This window comes from Adiantum capillus-veneris, chromosome 12, assembly GCF_014529385.1.
Source record: "Adiantum capillus-veneris isolate H3 chromosome 12, ASM1452938v2, whole genome shotgun sequence".
Lineage (NCBI taxonomy): Eukaryota > Viridiplantae > Streptophyta > Polypodiopsida > Polypodiales > Pteridaceae > Adiantum > Adiantum capillus-veneris.
In genome coordinates this window covers 159,800,476-159,813,387 of record NC_140942.1, presented here as the reverse complement: position 1 = coordinate 159,813,387, position 12,912 = coordinate 159,800,476, and the positions used below count along the sequence as shown (strand labels likewise).

The 12,912-nt window shown below is 38.1% G+C and overlaps 1 protein-coding gene across 1 annotated transcript; it reads right to left on the bottom strand.

The window, feature by feature from the left end:
* Positions 1-9,766: 9,766 nt before the first annotated feature.
* LOC147446771 (splicing factor SF3a60 homolog) lies at positions 9,767-12,406 on the bottom strand. The gene has a single exon (XM_086526297.1). The coding sequence runs from the start codon at positions 12,400-12,402 to the stop codon at positions 10,498-10,500; it is 1,905 nt and encodes a 634-aa protein (XP_086382423.1). The 5' UTR covers positions 12,403-12,406; the 3' UTR covers positions 9,767-10,497.
* Positions 12,407-12,912: the final 506 nt, after the last annotated feature.

Genomic DNA, 12,912 nt, shown 5'->3' with positions numbered 1-12,912 from the left:
AAAGGACTTGAGTGCTATAAAAAGTAAGTGTATTTCACATTATACTTGGTATGAAGATCCTTTGGGGATACCAACCTTTCCTATTTCAAAGATACAATTTTTCATATTAAGGATGTGTCCTTTGAAGTTTGACTTTCATGTATCCAAGGAGTTGGTCATGGGTTATTTGTGTATACAACTAGTGTTACTATTTTGAACTATGGAGGAGACAAGTATAGATTTAAAGATTGTAAAAGATTATGAAAAACATTTCCAAGAGCTTCTAAATATTATATTCTAGAGGACCCAAAAGTAGATAAAGAGGAATATTGAGTGTACATAGTTGGCTGCGTAGAAGAAGGAAATGCAACAGGCTACATAAATAACTCTCAATGTTCTAATGTCCAAGAAAGTGTTCACTACACATTTGATCCCATTTGACACCATGGAAGAAATGTACCTCTTTACATACGGGGGATTTATTAGATTCACAAATTGAGATAGAAAAATCTCCTATGGCTCAATCAACAATTATAGAATCCAATGATCCTCTTGTTTTTGAAGCTCCCAAGATGGATGACAATTCTATGTAAAATGCTAGTGGTGTGTAGCTTGAACAAGCGTACAATAATGAGAACCAAGAAATCAATGCTTCAACAATGCAATACATATCAAAAGAGAATAAAAATTTTCTTGATGAAATATCATCACCAAATGTTGCTTCATCTGGGGTAGATATTGAGAAATCCATTCTTACAATTGATGACTCTCCTTACAAGGGATGTGTTTCACTTTCAAACAATTTCATTTTCCCACCATAGTTTGATGTTAAAAATAGATTTGACAGTATTCTATTGGAGGAACTTTTTCACTATTTTTTTCAGCTTGATGAGAGTAGGGATGTGGGTGAACTAATTACTTCTAAGCATTATGGAAAACTTGCAATGACAAATGATAGTGAATATAAAGAAGTCATGGAGTAAGCCTAAGGATGATACTTGACTAGCTAAGGTATTATTTGCTAAAATAATACCACCTACAAAAGGGGACATAGGCAAAAGTATCCTTGAAGAAAAATTGGGTCGAACAAGTGATTCAAGACATCAAAGTTAAGCAAGAAGAGAAAAAAGAAAATAAATTCTGGCAAAGGAAGGTACATCTATTGACATCATGAAGGATCACAATTGGTTTCTTTAGCTAGGAGATTGGGTTGTACTAAAAAGGGATCTTTGAAGCTAACCATTGCAAAGGCTTACATAAATATGGTGCTTAATGAGAACACTCTTCTAAGGATGGATATAAAAAATCCCTAAGGTAGTACAAACATGTTTTTAATCTCAATACACATGCTTGAAGTACATTCATTTATATGGTATCTAAAGAGCCTCTCATTTTATGGCTTCTTGCAAAACCTTCATAAAGGATATTGGTAGAAGCAACTCAATGAAATACAAGTTTTGAGATAGAAGCCCAATATAATGAAGTGGACAATGCCATTTTCTTGAGAGATTTTTTCTCAATTTGCAATTGCCAAACTAGAGAGATAATTTTTACTAACTCATGATCTTTTGTTGCACACAAAGACTTTAATTGTAATCGTAGATTTGTCAACACTAGATCACACTTATTCATTTGTAAGAGTAGTCACAAATTTTAATTCCTTTTGGTTTTATTAATTTATTGGTTTTCCAAATAATAATTGTTAAATGAATGCTCCCCTATCTTGCTATTTCCATGTCTCACATTGAGTTTAGATAGAACAAGTGATGGGTCTTGAGGCCATGATTTCATTACTTAACAGAGTGAACACATATGAAGATTGCATATTATTACTCACTAGTGTTGAATTCCGTTGAAACAATGCAAATTGTCTAACTTCATTCAGATAATGATTTATGGATTTTAGCTTGGACAAGTGGTGGACCTTGATATGAAAGCCCCCATGCTAAAACATATCATATGTGGAGCTTATTTAGATAAATGGTAGACCTTGTATCAATTATACATTCTTAGCTTAAAATATAGACCTTTGTGGCTCTTAATTATGCTTCAATGGGCCTTAGCTTGGACAAGTGGTGAACCTTGCATCAATTCTCCATGTCTAGTTTAGACTGTGGATCTTGTGGAACTCTATGCTTCAATGGAGCTTAACTTGGAAAAGTGGTGGACCTTGCATCAATTTTTCATGTTTAGCTTAGACTTGCTAGGTAGCATAGGGTCTCATGTCTTTATATGTGCACAATGGGATTGGTTCTCCAGCTTGCAAGAAAGTGTCCAATCATAATTCAAATTAAAATCCATGACTAATTTTTCTCTTTAAATAGCTTGTATCAATGGCTCTCACCATCTCAAGCTGAGTGGGGCTCCTAATAGCCCTAAAGGGCGTATTATGAGTTACTAGCATCCCAAGAGAGAAGATAGCGGAGGATACATATATTTCCCTCCTCAATTTGAATAAAGGGTCCCCACAAAACAATTAAATACATTTTCAACCATAGATTTTTTTTTTGAAGCCCATAAACACTTTAGAATCTGCTTTGGTCATGCTAATTGGGATAATCATGGAACTTAAAAAGTATAGGAAAATTGACAAAGATGGTGTCTCTAGCAAACCATTGACAATATCGTTGTGAACAAAATAAAACTTGTAAAAGTTTCCTACACTAAATCGTCCTTTGGAAACTTAGAATGTCACATCTTACCCAAGTCAAAACCTCCACATACATGCCCAAATGGTTCCTCAAGGGGAGGTAACAAAGCAACCATCTAAAATCTCTACAAATGCAATAAGCTAACAACATTTAAATGTCAAAACATGTATGCCAAAGTTTCTCATCCAAAATAACCTTTTGAATGCATTTTCAAAATTATGCACACGCTTGCTATAAGAATTGAGCTTGTAAAGCCAATATCACAAAGTTCCTGATGCCATAATTTTATCATCCAAATTAAAGATCAGAAGTTTACAATTGTCATTCATAACGTTATAACAAGACCAAGCAAGTGCAAAGATAGACAATAGATTCTTTTGATCCCATGTACATACAGGGCATCAACAAGTGTTAAAGAACTAGCATTTGCAACAGTAAGCACAATCTTTCCAAATCCCCCTATGCATATATATATATATATATATATATAGATTAATGAGAAAACCATGGTAAAGAGAAGAAAAATCGGTGCAATGATGTCAAAACTTAGTTCAAAAATCCTACAATTTAAACACGGCTTAATAAAATAGACATTCCCAAACACGGCTTCACCTTATGTAATTCTAGTTATTATCAATTACTTACTGTTTTAGAAAGCGATCGTGGCTCTTTCACTTTTTGGTAAGCTAGTTAGCTTTTATTCAATAAATATTTTTGTAAACAAATAAGAAATAAATTATTACTTTTAAAAAAATCATAATAGATTAGATTAAAAAGTCAAATAAAGAACAAAATTTTATCAAAAAGCCCAAAAGAAATAAAATTTTTCGATAATAATAAAATAAAATTAGTATAGATTCAAAAAATTCAAAAACACTTAGTAAAAAATAGGAAAAAAATCAAATAAAAATCTAAAAAATCACAAAAGCACAGAAAAAGAGCTACAAAAAAATTTCAAAAAAAGATAGAAAAAATTGATAGAAACTCAAAAATTTAAAGAAAAATCATCAAAAATTTAGAAAATCAATGAAAAATCATAGAAAGCTTTAAAAATTCATTAAATTTCAAAAACATACTTTTTTTTAGAAAGTAAAAAAAAACACAAAAATAATAAAATTTAAAAAATAAAATTGAATAACGTAGTGTAAACTAAATCCACAAAGGTGACCACCATGAGCGAAGCAAGAGCTATAAAAATGCTAGAGAAAACATGAAAAAAACTAAGAAGAGCCGAGCCTTGCCTTGTGCTAGTTAGAAATTCAAAAATATCCGTCATGTAAAAGGGAATTTCTGTGAAACCAGGCAAACAAAAAACCATTAAAACCCAAACCAGAAAAAAAGATCGACCGGAACATCCAATTCAAAGAATGAATTTCAATAAAATTCGGCCATTAGGACAATGTAAACGACCTAAAATTGTGACTCACCACATTTTGGACATGCATGATTGTCTGAGTTTAAGCCTAAAACATCACAAAATTAAAATATAAAAGCGTTGGCATAGCCAAGAATCACATGTGTGTGAGGGTTTCAAAGGCACTTACCTGAGCACTCACCGAAGCTTGGCCAATCGTGCATGATCCACATGATAATTCCTTGCACATGTACATTCCGTCGTCCAATTGGTTGGGACATATTAACCACATCGATTCCTGTCCACAAGATTTAGAGCTCTTCTATAAGCGGTGCCAGTTAGACGTCCATGTTCTTTGCTTTGTACTTTCCTGGGATGATCAATGAAAACAATAGATGGCCCTTCTTGATAGCTAGCCATGGTGGAAGATTATAATTAACCAGACAAATAGGCCACGTGCTCCATGACAAAATCCGTAATCCGAATGGGTTTGCTCCATCCATTGCCAGACCAAAGCGGATACATCGAGGCTCGTTCTTAAATGTAGGCCAACTGTCCTCTATATGCTTCCATGCACGAGAGTTGGTAGGTACCTGCATCACATCATCTGTTGATCATCTAGTATTTGAGTGCCATGTCATCAAAGTAGCTATGAACTTGCACCTAAACGTGCTCTTTATTCTTGGAATGATAGGCCCAGTGTTGAAGGACCTTTGTAGGGATAAATTTTCCTTGTGTGTCCTCCCTATACGTGTTTGATCCACAATTGGGACACTATTCCAAATTTTCATACTCATTGCAAAATCTATACATACATTAGGACATACATGTATTTTGTGATAATCCAAGCCCAAATTAGTAAGAAGTTTTTTAGCGGTTGGACGGGTAGGGGGCATGTGATTCCCTTCTGGCAAGATTTGCTCATTGAGCAACCTGTCGTTACATGTAAAAATCAGTCCCTAGATCACATTATTGAATTGTAATTTGCACTTTATCATGCATAGGATACAATGTATTTATCTGAAAAGCTCTGTGACTGAGACGTCAGACCACCGTAGACAGCCTGTAAATTAAGCATTGCCAACGTGGAACAGAAAAATGAATTTTTTGCACAACTGTAAAGTGGCATGCGTGCAAAACTTTGCATCATCTCGCCTCTTTATTGTTGCTATCATGCCATCGATATGAATAGGGTGACTAAGGTTGATCCGCAATATTACGTTCAATGTTGTCGTCTTTTATGTTTTAAATGATGGGATCCATGTTAAAGAACTCATCCAACATCTTCTCCATCTCTACTTCTTGAAATTCCACATCAAGTATTGGTTGGGAGGACTCAGTCGATGACTGCTCATTTGAAAATTGTCTTCTCTGGGATGAAGTTGGAGCAATATCTACTTGCGGAGTTTGACCTTCAGTCTCTAGATCATGGGATCGATACTGCAGGTTTTCTAGTTGCTCAATCGGAAAGAGAACGTGATTGCGTGTGTTGGTTGCAAATTTTTCAATTTCAAAAGATCTGATTCTTGCAATACGCACAAGGACACGCCATCCTATCGTCCATACTTTATCTACCAATGATGCAACAAATAAGTAAAACACTCTAGTTGTTATAACTACACAGTACTAAGTACATGACAACCTACCTCACATTCTCTAGCTACGCCCGACGATCCCCGCACACCTCGGTCTAGAGATGCACGGAGATTAGGACCACGGAGTAATAATCTCGTATTATTGTTCAATGGCTATATATTAAGGTTCTTGAAGTGTGTGTGCACTTTGAAAGTCCGATTGTGTTTTTTCAACTATTTGCTGCTAGCTCTAACAACCTCACATTCTCTAGCCAAGCCTGATCCCCGCACACCTCGGTCTAGAGGTGCATGGAGATTAGGACCACAGGGTAATAATCTCGTCTTTATTGGTCAATGACTATATATTAAGGTTCTTGAAGTGTGTGTGCGCTTTAAAAGTCCGATTGCGTTTTTTCAACTATTTGCTGCTAGCTCCAACAACCTCACATTCTCTAGCTAGGCCTGATCCCTGCACACCTCGGTCTAGAGGTGCACAAAGATTAGGACCATAGGGTAATAATTTCGTCTTTATTGGTCAATGACTATATATTAAGGTTCTTGAAGTCTGTGTGCACTTTGGAAGTCCGACTGCATTTTTTGAACTATTTGCTGCTAGCTTACGCTCTAACAATCTCACATTCTCTAGCCATGTCCGATCCCCGCACACCTCGGTCCAAAGGTGCACGGAGATTAGGACCACAGGGTCAATGACTATATATTTGTGTTTTTGAAGTTTTTGTGCATCTAACCTAACCTATAACCAAATTAAACCTAACCTATAACTTCACCTATAACAAAACCTAACCGGCGTCCGTTTGCGAGTCATTTTTGAAGTACAGGAGTCATTCTTGAAGTCCGCTTATGTTTTTCTACTATTTGCTGCTAGCTCTAACATAACTTATAATCTAACCTAACCTATAACCTAAACCTAACGTAACCTAATCTATAACCTAAACCTAACCTAATCAAAGTCCAGTCCGTTTGCATTTTTAGAAGTACACGAGTCATCTTCAAAGTCCGTGTGTATTTTTTCTACTATTCATTTGCTGCTAGCTTTAACCTAACCTATAACATAAACTTAACCTAACCTAACATAACCTATAACCTAAACCTAATCTATAGGCTAATCTAATCGAAGTCCGTTTACGTTTTTTAAGGTATACGAGTCATCTTTGAAGTCCGTTTGTGTTTTGCCTACTATTTGTCGCTAGCTCTAACCTAACCTATAATTTAACTTAACCTATAACCTAAACCTAACATAACCTAACCTATGATCTAAACCTAATCTATAACCTAACCTAACCAAAGTCCGTTTGCGTTTTTAGAAGTACACAAGTTATCTTCGTTTGGCCACTAATAGATGGACGTTGTGCTCGGACAGTTAGAACTTATAGTATGGTGTGTAAAGCCGCTTAGGTTAGACTGATCCAAATTGGATTAGGATAGTAATTAGCAATTTCAATCCGCTTAGGGTTGTCCAACTAGGGTTAGCGTCTTAGGACTAGTGTTGGTTTAGTCGCTAATAGATGGCCGTATTTTGGAGTGTTAGGGTGCACTATGTAAAGTTGCCTAAGTTTGGCCACTCCAAATTGGATTAATGTAGCGGTTTTACATTTCAATCTGCTTAGGGCTAGCTGCTTACGGTTCTATGGATTCTGGTTTGGCCCCTAATAGATGGCACACCGTGTTCGGATGGTTATGACACACTATGTAAAGCCGCTAATGTAAAGCGCTCTAAAACATATTAGGGTATCGTTAGGCTATTTAGTCTTCTTAGGGATAGATGCTAAGGATTATCGGCTTTAGATTAGCGACTTTTGTTTTGGCCGCTAAATCCTCTTAGGTTTGGCAACTTTTGATTTGGTCGCTCCAAATCTAATTAGTGTAGTGCTTGACCATTTTAGTCTGCTAACAGGGTTAGAGGGTTATGGTTTAAACGCTGGTAGATGATCGTGTTTAGACGTTTCACCGGTAAGTGTTTAAATTAATATAAAAGTATATAAGTTCTAATTGTCCCAACACAATGTCCATCTATAACCTAAACATGAGTTAACTTAACATATAACCTAACCTAACTTTTTACGTATAACCTATAGCCTGAACCTGACCTATAATCTAGCTAACCTATCATATAACCCATAACCTAACTTATAATGTGATTTAGCCTTTAATTTAAACATAACATAGAACCTAACCTATAAGCTAACCTAACATAATTAACATCCTATAAGCTAACCTAACATAACCTAGCTTATAACTTAACATATAACCTATATATATCGTAACCAAACATATAACTTTAACTAAACCTAGCCGAAACCTAAAACCTAAATCTCATCAATCACATCATTTCAAAAACGACATAATTCAAAATGAAATTTCTTCGAAACAAGATTTTTTCATAAAAACAAACCGAAATTTTATTATAATTCAAAAAAAAAATCACAACACAAACCATAATTTCTTTTAAAGCATTGAAAGTTTAAAGCATGAAATTTTATTTTATTGATATACAAATAAATTCAATATGCATTAAAAGTTCAAGCACTCACATGCGGCCTATTTGAGCAAGAAAAGGTGTTGTAAACATCTCGAACCTGCAAAAACACACCATGTTAAACCTAAACCCTAAACCCTAAACCTACAAGTAAACTTGAAAACAATCTCACCTTAGTGCTATGAAGTAGTCTACGAGCAAGATTAGCACCTCTGGCAACTTGTTTCGCACCAGATCTGTAAGAGGTGAGGAGGAAGAGAGCAAGAGAAAAGACCCAAGAAGAAGAGAAATGTGCAAGGAAAGCCCACGGTTTGTTTTTTGCAGGGTCGGACGGTACAGGTATCAATAGAGGCGTCAGAAAAAGCATTCGTACAAGCGTCGAAAAGTGCATTGGAACAGGCGTCATAAAATACATGAGAACACGCATCGGAAATTTAAAGTTGATTTTTAAAAAAAAACTTCATCTCCCTCCATACTTACCGACGCCGTCCATTGACGCCGGTAATTTGGCACCGAAATTTAAGTGACCTCTTGTAGTGGGAAAATTAGATATTAGTTATTATGACACTCCCTATCTCTCTTCTTTATTTTATCAAACACATTAATTTATGTGAATCGAGTAGGTGATTATGCCTGCTCTTGCTTCTCATGCTTATGCTTTGCCAGTCTATGGGTATGTCAAGGTCTACGACCCTGTCTTGATCTACGGTACTCCAGCTACACAATACCAATACAAATGCTCAAGCCATGCATCGGCAATAGTCAATATTGCTCACCTAAGTCAGGTCCTGGGTCTGCGTTCTCCTCTATTGCAGGAGAAGCAATGGAAGGCAGCTAGGTAGCTCCGCATGGTAAATTGGAAACCCTTAATTCGTCCAACCCTTGGATGTAAATTTATACAAGTCGCTCTACTCTTGGCTTTTGCTTGCGTTTAGCTTTCACCTCATCCTCTGCCATGAGGCCGATCTTATGGCTTTGCTCAACTTCAAAGCCAACTTGATCGACCATAGCGCTAGCCTTCACAGTTGGTTGGGATGCTAATGTCGTGAGCTAATGTGAATGGGTTGGAATCATTTCTGATGACTCTTGGCTCATATCTTTGGAAGGTAATGCATCACGAACAGGCTTGTCTCAGATTCTCGCATAGGGGGAGAGAGAGAGAGAGAGCAGTTGAAGGGCATGCAATTTTGTGGTGATAAAGGCGAGAGGAGTGCTCAATGGTGATGGCTGCCAAAGAGAGAGTGATTAAGGGAGAGAAAGAGAGAGGCTGCCACAGGCGGCCGGCCACACACTAGTGACAATTTATATCATTAGCGTAACAAAAATAAATCTTCAAATTTGAATGTTTTTTGGTTAAAATCGGTAACAAAAGCGTGGTAGAACTTTTTGTTCATTTTTTAAAAATAAAAATCATGTTTCTATTTTTTTTGAAAGCAAGTTTTTTTTTTTAAATTCAAATATGAATGTTTAAGCACTAAAAAGTATGGATCAGCACTATGCACGATAATAATAGCGGTAATATTCGCGGTAATATATAATTTTTCAATTTCCAAGCGTTCCCCCCCCCCCCCCCCCCCCCGTGCTCCTTTGACAAGCTGATTGAGTCACGGTAAACGTTGAGTGATTTTCATAGTGTGGATTTCCTCCAACTCATGCACAGAAAGAGGCTTCCATATTGGTGGTTTCAAGAAGAATCTCAAGAAGGACTTCTTTAAGTCGTACAATATCTGATCTACCAAACTAATAACATCATTGATCAACATGGAAGTTGGCATTGTCCTTGCCCATTCCTTTGCCTTGTCACAACAAGAAGGCATTAATATGGATTGGAATGATTTTTTAAGGCACGTGCATACCTTCAGGAGATTAGGTATTTCTTATAGCACATGCATTGATTTGGAGCACCCAAATCTGCTCAAAGCACTATGCAAGGGGCAGAATGAGTGTGATTTAACTTGTGCTTTAGGGATGGACCAATTGATTGATGCACAATTGATCTCGATGGCCACATGCAAAGCTCAAGTACAATTCCAACATCACTCATTGCAATCCAAGTTTGAAGTAGCATCCACCTTGTATACCAAGGCAGAGAGGAAGTACCACTTCACTGCAGTAACATTGGAGTGGATTTTAGACACCATCAAAAATAGTTTTGTAGAACATAGTGTGTACCACATTTGGCCCATACGTTGACCAAAACATGGTCATGTGTGACATACTTCATCAACAATAGTTTTTCTCACCAAAATTTTATCGTGAATATTTTTTTGTTCAAGACTGTGCTTTAAGTAGCTTTTTCCTATGATTAGCTAGTGCTCTGCTTTTGGTTCGACATTCGACAAGAGAGCATTAACTCAAAGTGCATGGCACGCTCCTCCTCCTCTTAAAATTTCTTGAATCAATATTACAATATCAAGGTTAAACAAAAAAGAAAAAATGAAATCAAGGAACAAGACCTTCTCTTTGAAGGAGAAGGTATGACTTTTTGTCATAGATGTTACCTTGGTCATCTTCATGTTCTTCTTCGAGTTCGGGTTGCCAGGTGCAAGCTTGCTTTTGGCGTATTGTGGTCTCCCAGAGGGACTTGGCATGCTGGATGGAGGTGATCTCGTTGAATATCTTGCTATTGGGGATACCCAAGCATCTCATGCCACGCTGATGCCGTGGATCTTGAGTGAAGTGCTTTTCAAATGCTCTACGGCCCCAATAGCTAGCGTTCCCACAGATCTCGCACTTGAATTCTTGGCCAAGCCCGTGTAATTTGAAAAGCCAATAAGGAATGGGGTTCCCATCAACCCCAATGGGAATCCCTAAGGGATTGTACACCCTCTTCTCTCCATCAGATGCTTCATCTTCATCTTCACTGAATAATGCATGGTCCATCAGCTCGCCTTTCTCATATTCATAATCTCTATTGCTCAAGATGTGCTCCATCCTCTCCACATGTGCTTTGGTATCCTCGATGTTTTCTCGTAGAAGCTCACATAGCCTCATTGCTTTCATTTCAGCTAATGCTACCTCTTTGCTGGTTATTTTAGATTTATGCTTGCAGTTGAATGCTGATACTTGAAGATCACTAGTCGACCTACTCATCTGCTTGGCAAGTAAAAGTCTTTCAGCTCTATGTTGGATTGAGCCACCAGCCTTCAATCCTAGAGAGACCAAGGCACATTTGAGCTTTATGGGCCCAAGCTCAACAAGTTGCTCCAAGGAACAATCAGAGTCAAATACTTCTTCCACTGTCTCCTTACCATTTAATTCTTCTGTGGCCTCGTCTTCCCAGCCGGAAACAGCACACGCATGCCAATGTCTCTCAAAATCCCTTTCCACAGAGAGGAGAATCGCATTGATGTCTTGCAAGGGTCGTGTGCGGTCAAAGAAAGAGACCAAATATTCCATCAAGCAAGAGAGGTAGTTGTTGTAGGCTCGACTGAGCTTATCTTTATGGGGAACAAAAGTAAAGCAAGGGAACTCTTCAAGGTATTGCGAGTATGTGAACAAAAATTTGGTGTCTAATTCTTCCTTGCCTTGAGAGGAAGCCTCATCATATGATTGGGAGAGACCAATATCCACATCTTGTAGGGGCTCCTCATATCCTGGAGTGGTTGTGCTGTGTGGATGGAATTGGGAATGGCTATGTCTAGATTTTACTTGAGAGGAAGCCTCATCATATGATTGGGAGAGACCAATATCCACATCTTGTAGGGGCTCCTCATATCCTGGAGTGGTTGTGCTGTGTGGATGGAATTGGGAATGGCTATGCCTAGATTTCTTAGACATAGGAGGACTAGGCTTCGACTCTTTTGAGGGACGGCGCGGAACGAGGGTATCCGAGTTACGAAACAGGTTGTAGAGACCATGCAAATCGAGGAAGCGGCCACAAGCCTCCGCGCCACTAAACTGCACAGGACTAGCAGCAACGTCGGCTAGCAATTCCGAGTCCCTATCATCAGCATGGCCACCTCCAATTACTGCACGAGATGAATATTTCGAACGACAGCACCGCTGAGGTTGCGCACGCACTATTATGTCCTTCACATTCTCGTAAAACAGCCCAAACATATAATGATCAGCGTCAGCATTGGTCACTTGCCGATGATTATAATATTGATGCTGCTGTTGCTCATAGAAGTGAATAAGGCGGTGTGTTATAGCCATGATAGCGTCGATTATTTGTCTCGCTGTATGCTCATTCAAAAGCTGTGCACTCCGAGTTTGCTTCGGCTGCATCGCCTCCTGTGCAGCATATGGCAAAAGGCGCTCCAACCGCTCCAGATCCTCGTGATAGGAGCGCGCCTGCTCTAGCTCACCCATAGATTGTATGTCAAAGACATCAAGCCTGTTCATGGCTCGTGACTACTATGGATCTGCTAGGTCTGCGCGCATATATATATATATATATATAGAGAGAGAGAGAGAGAGAGAGAGAGACGTATTGCTTTTTCGATTGAAAAGCGTTGTGTCGGTGCACGCTTTTTTTGGAAAAATCCATTTAGCGTGGAGTGGACGAGTGCCGAGGTGCAAATATACACGTATGCTTTTTTCATTGAAAAGCGCTATCGGTAGGTATATATATATATCTATACACAGAGAGATAGAGAGAGAGAGAGAGAGAGAGAGAGACACACGTGTGTGTATATATATATATACACACACAGAGAGAGACAGGTATGCTTTTTCCATTGAAAAGCGTTGTATCGGTGCACGCTTTTTTCCGACACGAAGTAATTCATCCAAGAGGGGAGATCTTAGAGCGGACGAGTGTCAACGTGCAAGAGCAAAAATGCCATCCATGCATGCAGGAGGGGAGATAATTCATCGCAAGCTGCTGGAGATGATATTTGGTGGAAGCAGGAA

What these genes read in the sequence shown, in the direction of transcription:
- LOC147446771 (XM_086526297.1), bottom strand. Translation starts at nt 12,402, where the DNA reads ATGAACAGGCTTGATGTCTTTGACATACAATCTATGGGTGAGCTAGAG.